At 39.0% G+C, this 25,974-nt stretch overlaps 1 protein-coding gene across 1 annotated transcript in view; it reads right to left on the reverse strand.

Annotated features, from left to right (window-relative positions):
- The window catches only part of LOC107564466 (contactin-5-like), a 163,629-nt gene that overhangs the window by 15,175 nt on the left and 122,480 nt on the right, over positions 1-25,974 (reverse strand). The window contains exons 14-16 of the mRNA XM_016249554.1: positions 25,495-25,644; positions 23,136-23,206; positions 1,575-1,809 (exon numbers count right to left, since the gene is read on the reverse strand). Coding sequence (XP_016105040.1) covers positions 1,575-1,809; positions 23,136-23,206; positions 25,495-25,644 — 456 coding nt within the window. The remainder of the gene's footprint in view (positions 1-1,574; positions 1,810-23,135; positions 23,207-25,494; positions 25,645-25,974) is intronic.

Below are 25,974 nucleotides of genomic sequence, written 5' to 3' on the forward strand. Positions count from 1 at the left end.
ATGGTTGATCAGCTTAAAAAAGTATAGCACACGTCATACAGACAACTTTTATTATATTTGAGCTCTGAGCTTGAAAGCCCCTAGTCACCATCTACTGTCATTTTATGAAACAACATCTTCAAAATATCTCTTTTTGTGTTCCACAGAAGAAAACCATCAAGGTTTAGAATATGACTTTGAACAATTTTGTTTCCTATTTTACGGAACCACTCTTTTTTTTAACCAATCACAAAGAAAAAGTGACTTGGTTAATCATAAAATCAAGATAAAATTGAAATGCATAGACTTGTGTAAACGAAGTGTGCTTATGTGTATTGAATGTGCACTTGTAGTGTACTTCAACTCTTAAAAGTAAAAAAATAAATAAATAAAATAATATAATATTAATTAAATGAAAGCCACTTAAGTGTAGTTAAAGAAAGTACACTTTCATGGCTGTTTCTAAACAAACCTAAGTACATTTAATAAGTGCATTTTAAAATAAAACCTTTAATTTGACATTATTACAAAGTACATTTTAAATAATAGTTTTATGAATTTTTTTTGTCATGTTTTAACACAATTGCTTTGCTTACTCGCATACTACAGCACATGTAAAATACTGGATTATAATTTTAACTGTGTTATTTGATATTACCTTTAAAGAGAATATATTTTTATCATGAATATATTTAAATACATGACATACAAGTTTCACTAGAAATATTATTCAAGTATTTATTATTTAGTATTCAATAATAATAAATAATTAAATAACATTATTAAATAATTTATTATTATATATTAAAAGTTTTAGTTTACTATAAATGCTTGTCAGACATTTGTAAGTACACTTTAGCCATATTAAAAAAATAAAACCCCCCGAAATAATACCTACTTATGTAGGCCAAAAAAAAAGCACTCTAATGTTCAACTAATTGCATTTAATATAAAATTAAACTATAATACATTTTCGGTTAACTATAAATAACTGTGAAATTACATATAAAATGTACTTATGTGGGCCAGAAAAGCACTGTAATGTTCACTAATTAAATTGAATATCAATTTAAACTATAATACATTTTCTACATTTTAACTGTGAAATTACATATAAAACTGCACTTAATTCCTACTTATGTGGGCCAAAAAAATCATTCTAAAGTCCAACTAATTGCATTTAATATACTGTAAATTTAAACTATAATACGTGTTCAGATAACTATAAACATTATATTCAGTTCACACTTAAGTATATTCTTTTATTCTTTTTATTTTCCTAATAAGTATTCTCAAAAAAAGTTGTATTCAAATGTATTTCTTTTTGACAAAGGTTTATAATGTTTGCTCTCATTGTGTGTAATGTCTTTTGACAGTTGGATTTTGACTTTTGAACTGTTGTACTGTAGTACCCGTATCTCAAAATATGGACACATATCGTACAGTACATCCATCAACAGCCCAGGATTAGCTGTTGTGTGATGTACTTCAAAGTTTGAGAAACTCTGTCTATGCTATTGAGCCACGTGTTATTGAAGTTATATAAGCTAGCAATAAATCCCATCAATCAGAGCAAGAACACATCTGACCCTCACCTCCCTCTGCAGAGAACACAGTAACCACCTCGCTGAAGGGCCCGTCTCCTTTGTTGTTATACACCCCCACCCGCACCTCAAACGGGGTGAGAGGGGGGAAGGTCTCGTCTCTGTATTTATAGGTCGTGGAGTCTGCCGAGGTAACCATCTTCTCTTTCCACCCACGTGTGCCATTGGCTCGGAACGCCACGATGTAGCCAAAACCTTCTCCATTTTGGAATTCTTCAGAGACGGGCTGAGGACGAAAAAAAAATAAATTATTATGAGCTCTAGATCCATTTCCAGGCAGATAATGTTTAAAAGTCACACTGTTTACACTAATTCTTAAAATATCGCTCAAAATATCCGAGTTTGCTTAAGGACAAAAATATTTCTCTGCAACGGGATCGGAAATTGGAAAAGGATCCTAATAACACACAGCCAGCTGAGCTCTGAGAAATGAGGGAAGGGTAAACGGCCGTGCAGCAGGTAATTTATGAAGACTTTTGCTTGAGAATTATCAGCCCTGAAGATGTAGTCTGGCCAATTATTTGACTCCGGCACAACTCATACTTCCTGAGTAATGTGAAAAAATGTGCTATTTTCAGGTCAGCTTAGATGCTGACATCTTAGGCAAGTTTTGCATCATTTTCTCTTGCTCTGCTGGTGCTAGTTAAAAATAAGTAAAATGCAACTAAATTCAAGTTTAAAATTCAATCATGTACCCAATTAACTGTGTGGAAACTGAATGCTAAAAGCATATTATGTTAAAGAGTCAACACAGCAGTGCTGGAACAGAGACACTGACATCTGAACTTTTAGCTCTTATACTAATAATCCTTTGAGCTTTCAAAGTATCAGAACCAGCATTTATTTTATTATTATTTAAGCCAACATGAAGTCAAAATTGAGCATTCTTAAAGGAATAGCTCACCCAAAATGAAAATGCTGTCATCAATTACTCACCTTCATGTCATTCCAAACCCATAACATCTGTAGGATATCAGACCGAATCAGACAATCTAAGATTTGGTCAAAACCGAGTTGAGGCACGAGGAGTCACAAAAATTCCACTGAGGCCCAAAACAACAGGATGTCATAAATCAGACCCCAGCCTCTCTGAAGCAAGCCTAAACCTAAGACCCTGTCACAGAACAGTTTTCAACATTAACACAAAAGAACACATTGACAAGTTCAAGGAGATTGTAAAATTTTGGGGCAAGTTATCAAGAATAATGGTCAAAAGAGATGACCGCATGACTATCACACGATAGTAACTACAGTCACAAGCTCCTCGTAAATTGACTTCCCCCACTTTACGACAAGAACAGAGAGACTAAAATTCCTTACAGACATTTTAATCTCTGGTCTTCATACATTCACAGAATGGCACGGAAACTGCCTTTCCATGCACCTAAATGACACTAAAAGGACTGGTGACCAGCTAATAATTGCTATAATCACTCCATATTATGTATGTAACCCACATGTTTAACCATCATGTCTTAATCATTTATTGTGTATGTATTGTTAATAACTACTGAAGAGCTTAAGGGGTCATATTCATGCTTGGTATGTGTGAGTTTGAATTTTCATGCTTGAAACGTTTCTCCCAGTCAATTCTTGGTCAAATGTATCATATCCTCGTGATAGAAATCATGTCCAAAATCATACTCTACCAGAGCGGGAAAAACGCAGGTCATGTGAATGATGAGATAACAGTTGATTTATGAATGGGAAGGAGAAACATTGCAACACCCCGAGCTACAATTGGTCGAAACACCATTTGGGTGTGTTAAACAGCCTGGTTTAAATACTCAGGACACCATCAAACTGGGCGCTTTTTGGTCTTTTGCCTTTTGCCTTTTTGCGGGTCTGACTTTTTGTGTCTAGCTTTTAGCCATGCGGCTTTTAGCTTTTCACTCCTAGTCATGCTTCTTTAGTTTTGAGCGTGGTCTGGCTTACACGCCAGCTCCTCCAAAACCATGAGAAGAAACGCCACCTGGTCTCATCAAACTTTACATCTATTTCTATTTCTTTAGTTTGTTTTATTTTCCGTTGAGAGTTTCGTGTTCTGAGTTAAGCCTAACGCCGCATGAGTGCTGTCTACCCTTCAACTGCAGACTACAGCTCCGCGTCGCCAGCCAACGCCCAACCACTGGCTTCCCAAGACTGGACTTCCAGCCAATCAGCAACCTCGGGAAACCCCTTTCAGCAACCAGACAAGAAAGGGAACCCCGCAACACAGAAAGCAAGTACCTCCGGATTCTAAACTGAACTGGTGCAGTTAATCTAAATTTTAACCTCATTGAGGAACTCAGTGCGAGGGTTAATTAAGTGATTGATGGTTGTTCAGATCTATACAATTGCACATATTGCTGTAAACTTGGGATTTCACATTTTCATTCTCTTAAACTAATTATTTTCCTCACTTTCTCTCTTTCTGCAACTTGTGTGTGAATGCGTGTGTTAGATTAGTTTATATGTCTTAGATTTATCCAATAAAGCCTTATTTATATGGAAAAGAGAAGTATCTTGTGTTTTGTGCTCACAAGTTAATGTCTTAAACTGCCGATCTTGTTACTATGCTAATTAATAGTGTTTTCACTATATTTTGGATATTGATATCCATTGCAGAATTGCTGTCATACGGCTCGTTCACTGAATCGCAGGCCGTCTCAGTGATCAACCGTAAAACAGTGATTCTGTCCTAATTCCCTTGCATATCAATGGTGGAGTTCCCTTTAAAATCTTAAATGATTCCCTTTGAGCTAAATTATTATTGACCTGTTTACCTTACACATCAAACATATATAGAGCTCATTAAACATAGTAAACAGAAGTTAAATCATATTGCTTAATGCACAAGAACAAAACTCATTGGTTCTCACACATCAAACAAGAAAATTTGAATTTTTTTATGCATTAATGTTTTGGGTGAATGGACTTTCAGTGGAGGGACTGAGTTTTCTCAGGTTTCATTAAAATATTTTTACTCGTGTTCTGAAGATGAACAAAAGTTCTTATGGGTTTGGAATGGATATGAGGGCGAGTAAATGATTAGATGAGTAAATTACTGATTATTATAATTTTTTGGCTGAACTATGCATTAATTGCAGGTTCCTGGTCTTATGGTGAATTATTCATCAGTACACATTATTCCAAACAATAAAATCAAAACATTAAAATCAATAACTCTTGACTCCATTCTTGTTAGCAATGCTCACTTTTTAAAATCCAGTCTGTACCTTATGGATTAAATCATGTCCCGCTCTAAAACATTTTTTCTCTGGTTTGAATATTCAGCACTCTTAAAAACAAGAGTCTCAAAAGCAGGGTTTCATATGATTCCACAGAAGAGTCATATTTTTTGTTTCCCAAAAGAACCTATAAGTTAATAGTTCTTAAAGAACAACAAGTGTTTACATATGGTTTGAGATGTAAATTGTGACCTCGTTACGGAGGATGATCAGATATTGCTGTTAATTCACTCAAATAGCGTGTTTAGCATGCTAAGAAAAGTGGCTATAGATGCCAATAAATAACCTTTATTTAACAGTGTATTTCATTTAGAAATGTTACATGGATTTCAAATGGCATGTTGACTTGATGAACTTTAAGGGACAATATTTGCCCATTAGAGAGGATTTTCCGGGGCATTTTACCTTTATTTAAATAATAGATAATCCACTAATTAATTATTTAAAGATGTTTCTAAAAATGATTCACACATAAATTAGTTTTGCTCGTGTTTCATGAATGAAGCCCAGCGTATTAAAGCTAACTAGCAACGCGCCAACAATGCGCCTGAACACACCTCGTTTTCAGACCAGCACGCCCAAATGGGCCCAAATGCATTTGCTATTTAAACAACGTGGCGCAGGATGTGAAAATGATAACAGTGTTGGGCTGAAACTAGCAAAAATCAATTGTGTCGCGCCTGGCGCCGCATTGCACCAGGTGTATGATAGGGTCCTCTAACTGCTCAATGCCTTTTATGTGGCAGTTTACAACACAGGCTAATTTTACAACCTGCACAATATTTGGCTGAGCCACAAAGCTCTCCCTCCCCCCTACCATACAGCTTCAAAAACACACAGAAGCTTTAAACATGTATCCAATAAATAATTTAAATCTCCATATTTTTCCAGTTAAATGACATCCTTTGTTATGTCGGTTCAGAGAAAGAAGCAACACTAAATTACACTGAATTACATCAAAATGTCAGAGAGTCCCAAATGAATCGGGGAGATTCTCAGTTGTAATGAAACAGATCACTTGTGAATGTCAAACGCTTTGATGGTGAGCCTGAACACATCAATTAAAGATGTGCTAATCCAACACATCCAAGACTCAGCATACAGCGAGAGCTCGCCATTGTTCTGTGAACCATATCAATGTCTTTTCAAAGGGCTTGGTTCAGGCCCTCAAGTAAATAAACTGCGCGGGTGACGACATTTTGTGAATAACGAGTCAAATATGAAATATCAATCTGCGGCATAATGGCTGTGTCTCTGGAAATCACCTAGTGAATGATGAATGCTAATGCTCTGCTCTAGCTTGAAGTCCTTCTACACTTCACTGTTTAAAATATACAGTACCAATATTTTATTTATTATTATGCACCTTTTCCCTGTCAACCAGTTTTTGACATTACACACAAATGTTTTTATGTACAATAAAATCAGTCCACAAATTTTGTGAGAAAAAACAAAAAAAACAAATTAATTTATTTGCTGAAAATATTTCTGCTTCAACACAACTTTAAAATATGATGTGAATTCTGCACATTGGCTGCACATTGTAGTTTAGCATTTTGCTATGCTAAAACGTCTCAGGTTATGCATGTAACATCTCGGTTACGTATGTAACTCTCGTTCCCGGAAGGATGACAGACGAATTGGGATCTCGCTTAGAGAGACCAATCCACTTCGAGTGTAAACTAAAAGAGACAATGCACATTGCCATGCGATCATTGCATCCAGCTGCTGCTGATCGGAGCGCAAGTATAACTAGAAACAAGAAGGCCAGTCACTGTTGTCGTAGCACTACCCACTCAGTGAGATTGGATAACACTGGTTAAACGTACTCGTTCCACTTGGAACAGGAACATTGCGGAAGCCCCATCCTTCCCGAAGGAGGTTTGGAAGCACTTAGACATATGATCAACCGTTTAGGTGCATCTGGAAGATTAGAGGTGATTGTAACTCTCTTGGAAAATGGCAGAAAGTCAGCCGGGGAAACACTGGCTCTGAGGCTATACCGTGGACTTTAAACATATGGGTCTCTACATATGGAACCCAGCCCTCTACCGGTTCTCACGGATTCATCGAGTGAGGGCCTGGTGCCGGACGTTCCGCCACGTCTGGCTGCCAAGGGGATGGAGGAGCTCGACAGGGTCTACAGTACAGACTCTCTGGAGCGGTTTTAGTAAGCCAACACTAAACCAGGGCCTCTCAGTGCTTCTACCCATTTGAGGTGAGAACACAAGAGGATACCGGCTCCACACGAAGGCTATAGAATCTAGCGAACGTGTTGGGGGTCGCCCAGCCCGCAGCTCTACAAATATCTGTCAGCGAGGCACCACGAGCCAGCGCCCAGGAGGATGCAAAACTTCTAGTAGAGTGTCCTCGCACCCTGAGTGAGCAAGGCACACCCTGTGCCTGATAAGCCAGGGTGATGGCATCCACTATCCAATGGGCCACCCTCTGCTTGGAGACGGCATTCCCCTTCTGCTGGCCTCCGTATCAGACAAAGAGCTGATCTGATGTCCTGAAGCTTTGCGCCCGGTCTATGTACATTAAGGCTCGGACGGGACAAAGCAAAGCTAGGGCTGGGTGTGCCTCCTCCGGGGGCAGTGCTTGCAGGCTCACCACCTGATCCCTGAAGGGAGTAGTGGGAACCTTGGGCACATAGCCGGGCCAGGGCCTCAGGATTACCTGGGAGCGGGGCTGCTCGATTATGGCAAAAATCATAATCACGATTATTTTGGCCAATATTGTAATCACGATTATTTAACACGATTATGAGGGGGCCATATGACCAAAACTTTATATGAGTGATTTATTTAAAGATAGTGATACATATCAAATATATATTTCCTGTAAATAAGGTTGCTATGACATCTACATTGTAGAGACTAGTGGAATTTCAAACAAACAAACAAAAAGTCCTCAAAATTATAAAAAAAATTTAACTGTCTGTAATAAAAAAGCAAAGGACAAATACAATAAAATAAAAGATACAAATGAAACAAACTGTGCTTTAATGTTTTTTTATGCAAGTCTCAAGCAGTTTACAGCCTACTACAGAAATGAATAATCAAATGTAAAATAAAACAGCATAGTATTCACTGTAAGAATGAAACTTTTTTTTAAATTTTTTGTTTGTTTTTCCTTCACTCAAGAGCAGTGTGTGATTTTGAATTTGTCTTTTGTTGTTTGATTAATATTAAGCACACAGTCACAGCAGGAAAATAGCCCACAGTCACTTTAAGAGCCGCACGGATCCAATTTACCATTACACGCGTATTTTCATTCTCAACACTTTACGTTTATTTATTACATAACCGACGAAGGTATACATGAATAATCACTAAGCGCCGCATTTTGACACATTTTTGCGTGTATTTGACCGTTTAGGCGCGCACCTTGAGCTAAAAGATGACTTTACATGTCCGTGTTCTGTTCCATCTCTGAGCGCATATATCTTCCTGAGGAGCAGCGCAAGTTCTCTTTCACGCTTTTAAAAACATGATTAAATATACTTCTATAAATCAAGCATGCCCCATTTTGATTGTACTGATTTGCACATTACATTGGGCTTTTATGGATGAACGAAAGCACAGCGCTGGAAAAGGGGGCGGAATGGGGCGCAATAATCATTTTATCTCGATTATTGTATTTTCATAATCGTTGGACGCCAAAATCGAAACCGTTTTTCGATTAATTGCACAGCCCTACCTGGGGGTCAGCCGGCCCAAACTCTAGGCACGATTCGTCGACCGAGAATGCGTGCAGGTCCCCTACCCTCTTGATGGAGACCAGTGCAAGCAGGAGCAGAGTTTTCATTGATAGAAATTTCAGCTTAACTGACTGCAAAGGCTCGAATGGGTCCTGCTGTAGTGCTAGAGACAGGTCCCAAGAGGGTATAGAGGGGGGCCGTGGTGGATTTAACCTTCTGGCCCCCCTAAGGAACCTGATGACCAGGTCATGCTTCCCATATGCTGCTGCAGTTTCCATATGCTCCAGGAGCCTCTGAAACTATTTCAGTGGGACCGCCGTCCTGCTCTTGAACCTAATCAGGCAGTTCAACACCGACTGAGCACGTTCTTGCGTGAGGCGTGCTGTCTGTTCGACCGAATCCAACTACATACCAAGAAAAGAGATCCTCTGCGTCGAGGATGGTTTGCTCTTTTCTCAGTTGACCTTGTGGGAACTGCTGGGCCATGTTCTCTACTGCGTCGCCGAAGAGGCCTGTCTGGGACACAGGGACCTTGAGGAGCCGAACTTGTCAGCGTCCCTCATGTCTACAGACACAGCCAGAGGCGACGCTCCTGGACCACAAGTGTGGACATCGCACAACCCAGAGAACTCACAGTGACCTTCATAGCTCAGAGCGTGAGGTATTTTGCGGTTCGTAGCTCTTTCAGAACTTCCGGATTGTGACCACCCTCGTGCAGGTCCCTCAGTGCTTTAGCCTGAAGAACCTGCAGTAACGCAGTAGTGTGTAAGGTGGAGGCAGCTTCTCCACAGGCCACATATGCATCGCCGGACAGACCAGACGAGTACCTACAGACTCGGGAGGGGAGGACCATGGTTCCCCTAGAATATGGAACGAGATGCTGCGTCCTCTAGAGGATGCTAGGGGAACGCCTCCAGCGTGACCGGTGTCTGAAGCATGAATGAAAAAACAACAATGAACCTGATATTGGCAGGCAGCAGCCTATAATGTAAACAATAGCGTGCCTGCGGGTATAAAAGAGCACCTGTGGAATACGTCATCCTATTTTTGTCTGAAGGAGATGCAGACAGGAATGACTGAAGCATGGCACGGGGACGCAGCATCTCGTTGCCTATTCTCAGGGAACTATCGTTACATGCGTAACCTGAGACGTTCCCTTTTCGAAAGGGAACTCCACGCAGCATCCTCTAGAGGGTGCTAGGGGAATGGTATACCAACGCCATGCTGAGGGATGAAATAACTAGATTCCTTAAGTCAAAGACTCAAGGAGCCTCATCCTTGCCCCAGCGAAATCCCTGTGGCCAGAGCCCGAGCTACAAACCTCTACAGGCAAGCTCAAAGCCCACCAAATTATGGAACTTTAAGAGTGGAGGTCTCAGCATAACAACTCTAGAATGAGAGGAGACCTAGCTACACTCAACACTAGGACAGTTAGTAAAGCTCTAAGAAAGAGCCTACACATTAATACTGCATAAGCGGAGCTCTGGAGAGCAGAGGCTTCAGCAGAATGACTCTCTTAACAAGAGAAAGCCTAATAACACACACTCCTGGTAGGAGAACTCTAAGAGTGGAGGTCTCAGGATAACAACTCTCTAAAACTAGAGGAGACCTAGCTACACTCAACGCCAGAGGCAGTTAGTAAGGCTAAAAAAGAGCCTACATACTAAATTACTGCCAAAGACTGAGTTCTAAAGAGTGGAGACTTCAGCAGTATGACTCTCTTAAATGAGAGGAAGCCTACCCTAGTTGAGGAGCTCTCAAGATTGGAGGTCTCAGCATAATGACTCTCTAAAGCGAGAGAAGACCTAGCTACACGCCAGAGGCAGTTAGCGAGGCTCACAATATAGCCTACATACTAAGAGTGCTGCCTAAGTGGAGCTCTGGAGAGCGGAGGCTGCAGCAGAATGACTCTCTTAAACGAGAGGAGCCTAATGACGCTGAATACTGGTAAGGGAACTCTAAGAGTGGAGGTCTCAGCATAATGACTCTCTAAAGCGAAAAGAGACCTAGCTACACTCAACGCCAGAGGCAGTAAGTAAGGCTCAAAAGGACCTTACATACTAAATTACTGCCAAAGGCGAAGTTCTGAAGAGCGGACGCTTCAACAGTATAGTTATCTTAAAAGAGAAGAAGCATAACAACTCTCTAAAACAAGAGGAGACCTAGCAACACTCAATGCCAGAGGCTGGTAGTAAGGCTCAAAAGACACTCAATTTTAAACCACATTAAAAATGTGGCTGGGGGGGGTTTAGTACCACTACCAGCTCCAGATGGCTGACCCAGTCTGCACTGGATAGTTTCCCTCAGGCCCCTTTAACTCTTATTCCTCCACTCGTGCCTCCTCTGTGACCTACTTCTCTGAGGAGGAGGGCCATGAGTAGCAGCACTAACCGCCTGGCCCTGTCTCCGGCCCGCAGACCAGGACGGGCCAGGTTCCCCCCCCCCTGAGTTTGGGAGCAGACATAGACCGGTGCGGTATAAAGGACTTATAAGCTGCTGAGTGCGCCTTCACCTTTTTGAATTTGTCAACCACCGTCTCAACGGATGTGCCGAACAATTCCGAACATGTTTCTCTTTCCTCCCGATGTCTGCCAAGTTCACCCACCGATGTCTCTCTGTGGCAACCATCGCTGCCATCGACCTACCGATCGCGGCAGCTGTTTGCTTTAGTGGCCCTGAGAGCCAGATCTGTGGTGCGGCGCAACTCAACTACCGCCTCAGGGGAAAGCCCCTGGCCTTGGTCTAAGTCCTTTAGCAGTTCAGCCTGGTACGCCTGCAACACTGACATTGTGTGCAAGGCAGCACAAGCCTGAACCGCTGCCACGTATGCCCTACCATTCAAGTGAGACGTCTCCTTTAGTGGCTTGGATGGCAGGGCTGGAGCCTTCAAAGTCGATGTCACCTCAGCTGAGAGATAGCTCTCAAGCGTCTCTTCAATAGGGGGCATCCATGCTCACGAATCCCCTCGACATCAGCATTATTAGCATGCTGGTATTGATGAATGCGGGCTGAATATGGTTTACCCCATGCCGTCTCAATCTCACTATGAATATCTGAAAGGAATGGGAGGCTCACGGGAGCTGGGCGGTTATGTCCAGAAAGAAATCACTCATCAAGTCTACTGCGAGGAATTTCCCCTTTTTCGCATCTCCACAGCAGGTCTAATCTAGCAGAAGCGTGATCCGTAACCTCCAACAGCTCATCATCCGTGGGGCAGGAAGGCTGAGAAGGCTAATAAATATCCTCTTCACCCTCATCAGCCAAATCCTGCTCACTTTGCCTGGAAGCCAACAGAGAACTTCCTGCAGGATCAGAGGATGTAAGAGACAACACATCCTCTTCCAGCAGTTCCCCCTCGTCAGCCGCCGACAAGCACGAGAGATTAACACCTCTCTCAAACTCATCAGCAAGCTCCTTCTGCGATCCCCACGATCTCAGTCTCCTCGCTGCCTCGGCAGCGGCAGGACCCGAGCCACGGGGGGGCAGATGATTGTCCCAATTCCCTCGAGAAAAGGGATAAACGAGAGCGGAGCTTCTTCAATGAGAAACGCTCACAATGAACGCACTCTGTTCCCTCGAGAACAGAGCACGCGTGCTCCTTGCCCAAACACATAACGCATAGGTTGTGTGCATCATCTGGTGTCAGATAGCGCTGACACAGATCCGCACACTTCCTAAAACGCTTGACAATAGACATTGTTCTTACCGAATCACACTTCAGAAACAAAGCGACCCTGAAGACAAATTATGACGTATTCCATAGGTGCTCTTTTAGAGCACCTCTAGAGGATGCAGCGTGGAGTTCCCTAATTTGGAACCCAAATTATTCTTGTTCTGGAAGGTTGAGTAGGAGACATTTGTGAACTCAGAACATTTCACTGACTGAGTCTGATTCAAACCGTTGACTTATCTACTCAGTGAGGTGGTAATGAAACTTTTTGACTGACTCATTAAAAAGAATCACTTTGCAAGAGTCATTTGTTCATGAATTTGACATCACAGATCTGCTGATTTGCTGCTGCATGCAGGGATACCTGCACTCTTAAGATGTAATTAACAAATGACCTTACAAGATCATATCTGATGAAACTGTGTAAGGACACATACAAACGTTTTCCAGACAGCTCCAGATAGCAAATCTGATGAAAAATAAACATTCCCAACAGTAGTCACAGTCTGGACTACATACTAAGCAGAATGGACTATGTTTGCACAGTGTACTGGTGCTACGGATGTACTGCATTGCCCAAGATTGGCACACTATTCCAACTGAGGTCAGCAGAGGATCCTTACCAAATAGAAGTATTTCAAGTTTATTTTATTAAGTATACTTAAGTAAAGTTCAATTATATTTTTAAGTATATTTTATGTAGTAAGTATACAAATATCAGTGTACTAGTAAGTATACTTGTAAGTGTACTATTTCAATACTCCTTGGGACTAAGTTGGCCCATTTTCTAGTATATAAAAGTGAGTGACTGTGTACACAAAGTGACTAAGTACACACACAGTTTACTTCTATGTTTTTAATTTGTACTGCAACTATACTAAAAGTGAACTTATATGTATACTGATAGTTTACTAATTAAATACTTTTTTAGTACATTTAGAAGTATAGTCTCAGTAAATTACTAGTTTAGTAGTTTTATACTGCAAGTATACTCATAAGTTTTCTTTAAGTTAACTTTACATCATACTTTATGTATATTACTATGTCCCTATTTAGGTATTAATTTGTATATATTTTGTTATATGCATATCTGAACATACAAAGCATCAAAAGAAAAAAGTTAATGCTTGTAAACAAAAACATTTTATTTATAAAAAAAATAAAAAATAAATATACAACATTTTGAACAAAAATCTGAAAAAAGACTATGAATTGGATTCAGAATGATAATCAAAATGTAGATGGAGTCGCTCTACGCCCCAAAGCTTGACAGTCATTATTACCTCTTCATGGGCCAACATTTTATTCCATAACGTTACACAGTTTTGATGCTGTTTTATGTCTTATGATCATGATAGATTATGGAGGTTTCTCAAACTGAAGGCTGAATCCTCTGGAGGTCGCATTTGCAGGCTGCATACGTCATCAAGCCTGGTTTATTTCAGTTAACTGAGCATTACATTCGCGAGTCATAAGCATATTACAACAATTTACGCTTAACTAAGAATAATTGTCAAATTTATAACTGTTAATATTCTAAAATAAGATCTTCTTTATGACGTATGCAGTCTACAAATGCGACCTCCAGAGACCTCAGCCTTCTGTTTGAGAGACGGTCTACGTGTGGAAGCTAGGGTTGGGCGGATCGATCCTAATAGCGATAATATCGATACCAACGTTGGTAATGGTATCGGATCGATACTGGCCTGAAGAGATCGATACTCTAGGTAAATTTTCTCTCTTCTACACTTAATACATTGCATAATACATACAACAAAGAATAGACATGTCTGTATGCATACCGCTATTTTCACTTCTCGTATGCAAACATTGCTGCTCTTCCCCTGCTATGCAGTTTTGTTGTCATGCCATCACGTGACTCAGCAGCTCCAAGTGCAAGTGGATACTTTTGACTAGCGTGAGAGATGGAACAGTAGAAATTCTCTACTGTGGCAACACCACCAACTTATTCACCTAATTTTTCAATGCGGAAGTATTTTTTTCTGTGAATGTGCAAGACTTCCGCTTCATTAGGCACGGTAGGGAAATAACGAGAAAAATAACAAAGTGCAATAAACAGTAAAATTGTTTGTGCTATCCACCATGTGTGTTTATAATTAAGACAATACATTACAATAATATGGTAAGAAACACCGGTTTGCAATATCAAGCAGCAAAACGAGCTGTTTTGTACAGCTAAAAATTGCTGAAAGCGGATGAGACTGGAAGCCAGACCCATTAAATTTACAGAATTTGGCCTATTTATACAGGTTTTCTATCAGAGGAATACACAACATGCATGCACTTTGTGTTCACATCCTGGGCTGCTTGCCTGCATATAGTTTGCATCATCAGTACACTGAGTTTGGCCTTTTAATATTACTTTCTTAATGCATTAAACCACGTTAAGTTTTTTTTTTCTTTATAACTCTTTTCTATGGGAGGAAAATGATTAACATGAAACTTTACGCATTGCTTTCATATTCTGCGCTCCTCTGCTTGCAAATTTCTTTTAGAAAGGCAAAGAATATTCACATAACTTTAAGTTGATGTAATATTTGAGTCATATCAACATTAGTTATTGTTAATTATTTAAAAGGAAAAAGTATCGGTATCAGTATCGGCGATACTGGCCTTGTATTTACTTGGTATCGGATCGATATCAAAATTTGCAGTATCGGCCACCCCTAGTGGAAGCATCTGTTGTTTCGGTTTCTTCTTCACTTGTGTTTTGGAAATTCTGTACAGAAGATGTGTAATAGTGCCCCCTACCGTATAACAATGAAAACATGGATTCTCGGAGCACAAGTATAGTTCAAATATATTTAGACTTTTTCTAAGTATAAGTCAAGTATACTTAAATGTAATTTTAAGTATATTTCTGAGAAGTACATAAAGCACATTTCTGAGAAGTACATAAAAAGTAGACAAAGTATACTTTCTTATTTTTACTTTAAAAGAAGTATACTAATAGCACACTTGAATAAACTTCTTTTTCGTAAGGGGAGTGACTCAGATTCAGTTTCAGCATATATTATTTGAGTCCAGTTCTTTACGTGCTATTCACAGCAAAGAGAATGAAACAACATGGGAATCCAAAGATCAGCTCCTTCTTATTTGACTCATGAAGCAATAACAGCCAAAAACATCTGTCTGATGCATCTCTAAATTATGAATTACGAAAGCCACAGCACAAGCACCTCCCGTGATAAGTTAAATAGATTTGGGATAATTTATAATGCTCAAATTCATTAATTAGGCTTTAAAAAGTCTCCCTTCAGTTCCTGTGAAAACTGCATTGCAATGCTGTGTGAAGTAAATACTGTAAATTCTGTTCAGAACTATATATCTTTAGTATAATAATATTTCAGATTTAAATTCTAAACATTTATAATAATAAATTGTAATAATATTATATTATATTATAGCAATAAAAAGAGCCTGCAATTAAGACATATCCACACAATAACTGTTTTGAATATACTAGTTGATGTTGTGATACTTTAGCTGGTATAGTACCATGAGACACAAAAATATTGTGACAACTGTAGTACTGATGACTTTTTCACCGTTTTGGGAGTTAAAAATGAGGCTAAGCAAATTATGAATTCTTTAAGATTTCACTTATACTTACACTTGGCATTACTACCATACAATAATAAAACGCTTCTTCTTACATCTTTTCTTTCTAGCAGACCATTTGTATTCTCAATGTCTTTTATCATTTAGCTACACTAAAACACCTACATTATTCTTGTTCTTGAAGGTTGTATACAGTCTGTTGGTCACATGAGTTGATTTTGCCTGTCCAGCTGCTGACAATTTCCTTGCAGCTTTTTTCAAAAGAGGTTTGACACTTGCTTGATATTTTTCTGAGGGGGAGATATCAGAGCCTGTCTGCGACACCTGCTAGGCATTTAATAGAATGGAATGCAATCTATTAAGCGAGATATAAATTTAATTAAAATGTAAGCCAGCAGAATTAAATCTCGGGCAATTTTAATAATTGACAAACACCTGTACTCTCCTCTCTTTTTTGGCAGCGAATCTGTCCGTCACGCCAAATTTTGACTGATTTCCACCCGCTTCCGAAATTATCACGTCCCTTGGCGGCAGCACCCAAAATAAGATGCAGACAGACGATGGGAGAGAATAGGCTGTACCTTCACACTAAATACTTCAGCACAGACAGTGCCAGATCAGTGTAAATAACTCATAGTGTTTCTAGCAATTGAATTAACAACCCTTGAACCAACATTATCGGTGCTGGCTGAGCCTTTCTGCATGGGGCGACCAATAAATGGCCGTTTAAAAAAAGGAAAAACCAGTTCTGCTACAAAATGAAGTGGAACATGCATCTTAAGAGGCTGTTGGGCGAAGGAGTGGCACCCACAGTGCAAATGAAGTCTGCTGGCATTCTGATATCGGCATGCAGGGCAGGCTGCAGCAGGCATCGAATAGGAAGTAGGGCAACTGTAATGGTCCAGTCCATTGCTCCTGGTGCCCGTAATACTTTTTCTCTCTCTGCAGACACTAATGAGCAGACGGGGCGAGCTGTTTAGTAATTTATCCTGTTTAATAAGCAGCTCTCGGCACAGGCGCCTTGGTCTTCCACAACCACCCAGAGATGATTGGAGAGGCAGCGCAGCAGCCAGTTCACGTGCCTTGAATGCCAAAGCAGCACTGCATCTTCTCATATCCACTAGTATTGATTGGAGATGCAGAGCCAATTCAGTGGTTCTAAAGTGGTTAATCGGCTGAACTCAGACAAACAGGGTGGAGCTAAAATAAAGCTATATCGGACTGTGCCAGAGAAGAAGACATTAACATTGTCCACAATATTAGGGAGACTACATTCACACAATCTGTTTTCTGGGATTGTTTACTAACAGGTGTGACTCTTGAATTTCCTATTCAGCATTTTTCTTTTTCTGTTCTCCCAGTAGTCGGGAATAACACCTGTAACAGTTCAAGTGACTAAATAGGAAAATGGTAACTTCCACAAACAAAGAAACGTTTTATCACAATTAACCCTAACTCACTCTTAAAATGGCCAGTTTGGTTATAAAATGCATATTATCACATTTTTATGTGCTGCAGCAGAGTAATCTGACTCATATGTGGCATTGAGAAATTTGATTCAATTGAGTTTGGATTTGCTTGCATGAGGAATCAAAAATAAATGTTTCACAGATAAATGCGTCCTCAAAAATAAATGCTTCCTTTTTAGAAGCTAAATATTAAGTTAAATTCAGCTGTTTGTCACTATGATTTGGATATAAAACAATGTTCTAGTTGATTTTATAGTTGTATTTATTGTAATATTACAGTTTTTCTCAATCGATTTGACACGTCTCCAAACTCAGGTCACTGTTTTCAAAACAGTTAACACAGTGATGTGAATACGTTGTAATTGTCCTAAACAGATTATTATGAAAGTCCGTTGCTCGCTGGCTCTGAATACACATACAGACAAACCATGGGTCACAGGAGGGGTGGGATGTTGATCAGTACTAGCTTGGGATGAGCGTCATCACGCGTCTCAACCAATGAGAGCATTTGGGGTAGGCCTAAGACTGCAGCAGCGCTCACATGAAGCTCTAAAGTGGGAAATAGGATGTTTCCGATAGCACGTGAAGACAGCAGAGAAGCGCTCTCACTCAGTACAGTGGAGTGCATCGTTTTATTAACTTTGTGGTTTGTTATTTTGAGTCGTTTGGGACACGGTAACACACGGTCCTTTCACAATATTGCTTTATAAATCTATCACTTTTGCCGTTCAGAAATATTTACGCAATCATGCTATGGTTAAGGAAAGGAAAGTATGTGACATGTGGCCAAGTATGGTGTCCCATACTTGGAATTTGTGCCTTGCATTTAACCCATCCAAGTGCACACACACAGCAGTGAGCAGTGAACGAACAAGCACGCACACACACACACCGTGAACACACACCCAGAGATGTGGGCAGCCAATGCTGTGGCGCCCGGAGAGCAGTTGGGGGTTCGGTGCCTTGCTCAAGGGTCTCACCTCAGTCGTGGTATTGAGGGTGGAGAGAGCGCTGGATAGTCACTCCCCCCACCTACAATTCCTGGCGGACCTCAGACTCGAACCCGCGAATTTCGGGTTACAATTCTGATATCCATTAGGCCACGACTGCCCACGACTGTCCCGCGATTGTGCAGGTCTCTGCTCGGAAGATGCCTGTTATAATGTTATGATCGAGGCTCTGGACTCTGAGCATAACTTGTTTTTCTATAACAAACTATAAAATATTTTATATAAAAACGTTAATGCCCTGGCAGTGACAAATAGCTTTGGTTTTATATTTAATTTGATTACATTAATGTTATAAGTTGAGATTTACAATAAATATTTTAACTGCTATACACAGTATATATACAGGGCCTAAAATTAACACTCTCCAAGCACCAAATGCAAGTAAAAATCGGCATTGGCGAGTATATGTAACTGTGTCAGTCGGCCACTTGGCGGGTAAAACTTTTACGAAATATAACAAATGCAATGTAGTGAGAACAACAGCCAGTTTTTAAAGAGATTCACTGTTTCTGACGTAAGCAAATAAAATAATCTTTTCCGAAGACAAGATCATCGTGATTAGTTGTTCTGTCAAAAGCGACAAGAGCGAATCAAATAATAGGATACAAATGGGCTGATAAGGTCAGAGCAGTGTGACGGCCCACTTGTCCCTATACACGATTCTAATAACTTTTACCTGAGAAGATATTGCTGCTTCGTTTCGGAAGATTAACTTTTCCCTTCTTTATTCTTCAAAACCCGAGAATGTGGTGACACATACCTGGGGTTACGACATCTAAACGGTGCATTGATGAAGGCTACGTTCGGCAGCACACCAGTAGTGCTTCAACGGACGAAAACACACACAATTACGTCAAAATATGCAGTCTTAAATGAGTTATAAAGTCTTAAATGACCGTAAAGAGTTTGGAGAAAATAGGATACGTGTCAGATCCGTGTCATCAGGTTTTAAAGAGACAGCGCTGCTTTTAAAGTAAAACCTGCTAAAGTCTGTGATTGATGTAAATAGTAAAAGAGACATCACTCGACTGCTCTAGTCGCTGATTAACTTTTGTAGCTTGAATAAAGATTTTCTATAACAAACTATAAAATATTTTATATAAAAACGTTAATGCCCTGGCAGTGACAAATAGCTTTGGTTTTATATTTAATTTGATTACATTAATGTTATAAGTTGAGATTTACAATAAATATTTTAACTGCTATACACAGTATATATACAGGGCCTAAAATTAACACTCTCCAAGCACCAAATGCAAGTAAAAATCGGCATTGGCGAGTATATGTAACTGTGTCAGTCGGCCACTTGGCGGGTAAAACTTTTACGAAATATAACAAATGCAATGGAGGGAGAACAACAGCCAGTTTTTAAAGAGATTCACTGTTTCTGACGTAAGCAAATAAAATAATCTTTTCCGAAGACAAGATCATCGTGATTAGTTGTTCTGTCAAAAGCGACAAGAGCGAATCAAATAATAGGATACAAATGGGCTGATAAGGTCAGAGCAGTGTGACGGCCCACTTGTCCCTATACACGATTCTAATAACTTTTACCTGAGAAGATATTGCTGCTTCGTTTCGGAAGATTAACTTTTCCCTTCTTTATTCTTCAAAACCCGAGAATGTGGTGACACATACCTGGGGTTACGACATCTAAACGGTGCATTGATGAAGGCTACGTTCGGCAGCACACCAGTAGTGCTTCAACGGACGAAAACACACACAATTACGTCAAAATATGCAGTCTTAAATGAGTTATAAAGTCTTAAATGACCGTAAAGAGTTTGGAGAAAATAGGATACGTGTCAGATCCGTGTCATCAGGTTTTAAAGAGACAGCGCTGCTTTTAAAGTAAAACCTGCTAAAGTCTGTGATTGATGTAAATAGTAAAAGAGACATCACTCGACTGCTCTAGTCGCTGATTAACTTTTGTAGCTTGAATAAAGATTTATCTGTATAGTTTACGCATATACAATTTATAGTTTATGTAAAAATTGTTTTAAAATCACTTAATATTTCAGAGGCTATTAAAAATAATGGCTTTCAATTATACTGTAATGTTGAATGGCTATAATTAATAGGTACAATTGAGGGAAAATGCATTTAACTCTTTCCCCGCCAGCATTTTTGAAAAAAGTTGCCAGCCACCGCCAGCGATTTTAATGATTTTCACTAAAATTTTGATATATATATATATATATTTCCACCACTGTGCTGTAAAAGACTGATCTTTTTTATTTATTTATTTAAATGTTTGTTTGTTTGTTTATTTATTTTCATTCATGATGTTGTATTAATAACACCACCACATTTTTTACTTCTTAAATTTGAAAACAAATACGTAAAAAAAAGCAATCAAGAAATGTTACTACAGTAACTATACCATTGTATTGTAAAAAATAAATAAATACAATAAATAAATACAACAGTAAACATATATATATATATATAACTCACAACACCTGCAGGCAAACCGAGTTGCTCCAAGACACTGAATATACTGGATAATAATCTGCTCACTTTTAAAACAACATATATCACTACATTGCAGCCTTTGTGATTTGATAACAGCACTAAACCATATGTGTTGTTAGAATTCATGAAGTTGCCAGCCAATAAAAGCAAATAAAAAATTGTTTCATATATTTGCCAGTGCAGATATTTACTTGCATTTGGAGTTTAATGTTGGACCCTGTGTAAATGAAATGTAGTAACACACAGGTCAACAGGTCTTAGTGCTTTGTTAGTGCTAAGCGTTTTAAGTATGGTGGCACTCTAATGGTTAATGTAAAGTGTCTGTGCTAGAAAAGGTTATATTCCAGGTATGGGAGACTTGGTAACTGAAGTATTATTAAATTCATAAAGCTGCTCAGTCACCATTATGTCCTTGAGCAAAGCACTCGGGCTCCGGGGGGACAGTCCAATTAATGCGTTGCAAATTGTTTTGGTTTAAAAGTGTCTGCTAAATGATATGTAATTTAATATGATGTACTATGTGTCTCAAAATAGCACCTGAAGCTCCTGTCAGGATACCTGTTAGTATGTCCCTTAAAGTGATACAGCAAAGAATTAGCACTTAAAATCTCCGTGTGTTTAAAACAGGCAAACATTACACTCACAATGTGTTCAGAGCTCTAAGCAACATCTAAAAACCTTTCTAGTGTATAGACACGTTCTGCATTTTGTGAACGCGATGAGGGGCTTATAATTGAACTGTCATTGCTAAAGCAAAATTAAAACTCTGATTATTCTGTAGTTACAGTGATAACCTCCTCAAGGGGATATAAACTCAGGAAGTCATCGTGGTAAAAATATTCCATTGCATCTGGAATGAGCCTTATCGAATTTAATTTCTCACTAAGGTATAGTTATGCTAATATGAAAGTTATTTGCCTGGTGACAGTTGGGGCCCGAGTATTTAATAACTGCAAGAATATCGTCACTTCAGCGTACATCTGTTCCTCAATTCCCCAGTTAATCGCCGCTTTAACTGGCTTCATCTGGATACCTTTTTTATTTCTTTTTAAAAATGTGTTAATGTGCACAATTCCTCCGCCATACACCAGTGCACAAAACCAAAGGTGATTCTGTTCATTAGCATGCTAGTATCCTCTTTACACAGTACAGACAAACTGACTAGATGTTGCTTCAGGGTTGTAAAATTTCAGATAACAAACAGATTTTCAAAAAACATCCAAGTGCTTTGAAGATCGAAGGTTAACGGTCATTTTCCATCTCTCTCATTTGACAAAATTTCAGTTTTTTAAATAATAAATGGCAGTGACCACCACCCCTGTCAAGCTTCTAAAAAATATCATAACAGTATATTCATTATATTCAACAGTATACTGTATGACCTGTGCGCTATATGTCTTCTGAAGCCATTCGATATGCTGCAGCTCTCAAATTTCATTCTCCATTCCACATATTGGAAAATGACTGGTGTGTCATATTAGATTACAACACATTCGAGAACCAGTTGTGTTTTGGCGTCAATGACATCAAACCTGGCACTGAGCAAGAATGTGTATTTTTTCATTTTGCACGTACAACAATACTACTTTGCTACTTGCTATTCCTTTGTGAAAAAGAAGTATACTTTAGCAAACTTTTCGAAAAAGAGTTCTGACTATGTACATAATACACTTTAAAATATTATACTTAAGTTTAAGAACTTAAGAATGCAAAAGAAGATATTTTGAAGAATGTTGGTAATCAAGCCATTGACTTCCAAATCCATTGCTTTAAAACAAATTTCACCTGCAATATTGTAGGGAAGAAGGCATATTCAGATGTATGGTGTGCATTTTAAATTATACATGCCACATTTGCTAAATGTCACATATCACAAAAGTAATAGACACAAACTCAAATTTTTATTTCGGGGCCCTTTAATTAATGGAAAACAGTTTGTGTGACATACCCTCAATGTACAACACCAACACACCTGCACATGAACAGATGAATGAATATGTATAAATGACTTGCCAGCATTTACAAATATTCAATTTTCCTATTAAGCCTACATAATGTTAATAATTTGAATTAAGTAAGGCTTGCAAATTATTACAAATGTCTAGCAGGTCTGGAATAAACCTGCACCACTTCTCAGTCCTTTTTGCCTCCAACAGCATTCCCACAACGCACAATTTCATTTCGAATATAGTCATTCATCTGTTCTTATGGGGTTTGGGACTATAAGTGTAGCAATCCTTCAATAGGCAAATTGCGATGGTGGCAATTATAGCCGGATACAATTACGAATGCTCAAGTCAATTAGCTGTGTGAATCTATTTGGCCAGGAACTGCAAGTCTTTTATGCCATATTCATTAGCATAGCAAGAGTTCACAGTAGGGTGTCCATTGTGCATGCTGAGAGCAAACCTACCTCCCAGGATATGACCAGCTCATGCCTGCGGCCGTTCCCCCCTCTCACGTTGGCAGGGGCTACTGACGGAACTGCAGAAACAGAAATACTGCAATGTAATAATGCATTATATTATTAGCTTTTAGTAGCTAAAACCTCTAGCAAGTAATGCACCACTCGCATTTTTGCATAATGACTACTAATGATTAATTAATGCTTGGCTGTTAAGACAGAGGAGGAAAATTCCCTCTACAGGTGTAATTCTCAAAACCACAACCATGTATTGCTAAGTCGAGAAACAGTATAGCACTCACTAAACACATCTGACAGCTTGAGTCACACAAAAATAGCATAGCAAATAAAGAGGAAAAAAGCTAAATGGGAATAGTTCAACCAAAACTGTAAAATACTATAATTATTCTATAATTATTTATCACTTATTTACTCAATTACTCATATAAACAAATCCATAATTACAAAGGCGTTATTTCGTGGGATAATAAATTAACAACCAAGGCTCATGGGAAAAACATGCTTCTACCTAAATTTTTTTTTAAATCCAGCAATGTACCTACATACACATACAGTTTACTGCAGTTCCTAGTTGAAACTGAATATTAATGACAATAAACACTAACAAATTTGTATACATTTTTATACAAATTATGATTCTTTTTATGTCATTCCATTTGCACAATACTTTACATTCACAATATATTTAGGCATTTGACAGACACTTTTATTTAAATCAACCTGTGTTCCATTCAAGGTACACTTTTTATCAATTCTTGCTATATTGGTGTTGCTAGCAACATGTTCTTCTGTTTGAGCCACTGGAAGGCTATACTATGACCTCAAAACTATTTTCTGTGTTTGACTTGTAAACTAATACATACTGATATTTATATCACATAATCAGCTCCTTATGTATGGCTTTTCCGATATAGCTCTATAGCTCACCTGGTATAGCATTGCACTTGTGATGTGGAACGCTCGAGTACGATTCCCGTGAAACACAAGGCATGATAAAAGAGACCAAAGGCTTGTTAACACTGTCAATTAGATTTAAGGTAAAAGTTTAGTGTTGGATGTGTATTTTTTTTAACAAGATGGAGCATTTACTTTTTAGTGATCACTTTTTAGTAATCACTGGACATTTCATTTCCGAACTGCCACAATACTCTACAACAACCAATGTAATAAAATGTTTCCACATTCACTTGTTTTGGTTAAAACTGAACACACTTTTAGGCCACTCACTTGACATTTAACTTTGAAAGTGCCATGAAACGTGCAAGAAGCAACATAATATTTTGCACTAATTTTACCACATTCATGTTTTTCCAATGAAGCTGGGTTGAAACGAGATATTATTGCCATTTTTCATACAACAACACTTCAAAGTTTGGGTCAGACCCAAATTTAGGTAACTATTATAGGGTAGGGTATAGGGAAAATCTTCCCTTCCATTGTAGCTCTCCAATCTTACTCATCCTGCACATTTGAACAAATGTGCCATGTTAATACATGACACAAACAAGAACAAGTGGTGTTTTGACATCAGTAATGTCAAACCTGGTGAGACACGTTGAGATGCAAACATTAGGATCTTTTTAAAATCTGAACGGATGATTAGTCAAACATATTTTCTGTTCTCATCTTGTATGATTTCATATCGATTTAATGCATGGGTCACTTTTATTGTGCTTTTAGTTCTTTTGTCAATTCCAAAGCTCAATGGCTGTGGAACCATTATTGTATGGAAACATACTCTGAAGATTCTTCAAAAATTCTTGTTTTGGGCTCCACGGCTAAAAATAACAGCACACTGGTTTTGGCACGAGGGAGAGTAAATAATGAAAGAACTATTCCTTTAAGAAACAAACAAACGAACGGTGGCATATAATGACAAACTACAGTAATTCAATCGACTTTAAATAATGATAAAAAAGTAGCTGTCATTATGTTCGTATTTTGGGACATTTTGTTGCTGCGTAATCAGACAGGCCTGCTGAATGTTTTTGAACCAAAGTGTGATGAAGCGAGGGTTTTGTTCTCCGTAAATAGAGAATTCTGCAGCCTCTTTGCCTGAGGGCACAAGTGCCTTTCTGCTTCAACTCAAACACAAAAACTTGTTTAAATTCATGTAAGCGGCTTATTTTCCACTTCTCCTCCAATTAAAATAGGACCAGGGTCACCCTGGATGTTCAGATGGGTGACGGCAGTCGTAAAAATGTGTCACAACACGCAGCTACACGATCCCCCCGAGTGGAGGATAAACGAGGCTTGAGAGAAGAGTGTTTGTTTATTTAGATTTCTGTTCTTTTGGAGGGCGTTTAGCTCAGTGATATTCACGGGTGAATGAACCAATGACAGATACCTGCTTCCTTAGTGCGGACCGCTCTGGAGGAGGCGCTCGGGTCACCTGTTCCTATGCCGTTCGTGGCCACCACCCGAAACTCATACTCCACCCAGGGGTTGAGCTCCACTGCCATGGCGGACTCCATGTTTCCTGTCACCGGTTCTGGATCTAAGGGGGATGTGGAGCACAGCGGAGAGGTACCAAAACAAGTGAGGAATCAATACAGCTTAAAACACAAGTAAAGATTTAAGATTTGACATCTACTGAGATTAAATCCTTGTAGACTGGAGGCTTTTCAAAGTAATGTAGAGTGTTATAGTATGCTTGAGCTAAACACACACACACACACACACACACACACACACAAACAATACAATATGTGAAATACAAATACATATCTATGTATATATATATATATATATATATATATATAGAGAGAGAGAGAGAGAGAGAGAGAGAGAGAGAGAGAGAGAGAGAGAAAATGACACATTGACACAT

The sequence above is a fragment of the Sinocyclocheilus grahami genome, unplaced genomic scaffold (assembly GCF_001515645.1).
Source record: "Sinocyclocheilus grahami isolate Dianchi unplaced genomic scaffold, SAMN03320097.WGS_v1.1 scaffold937.1, whole genome shotgun sequence".
NCBI lineage: Eukaryota > Metazoa > Chordata > Actinopteri > Cypriniformes > Cyprinidae > Sinocyclocheilus > Sinocyclocheilus grahami.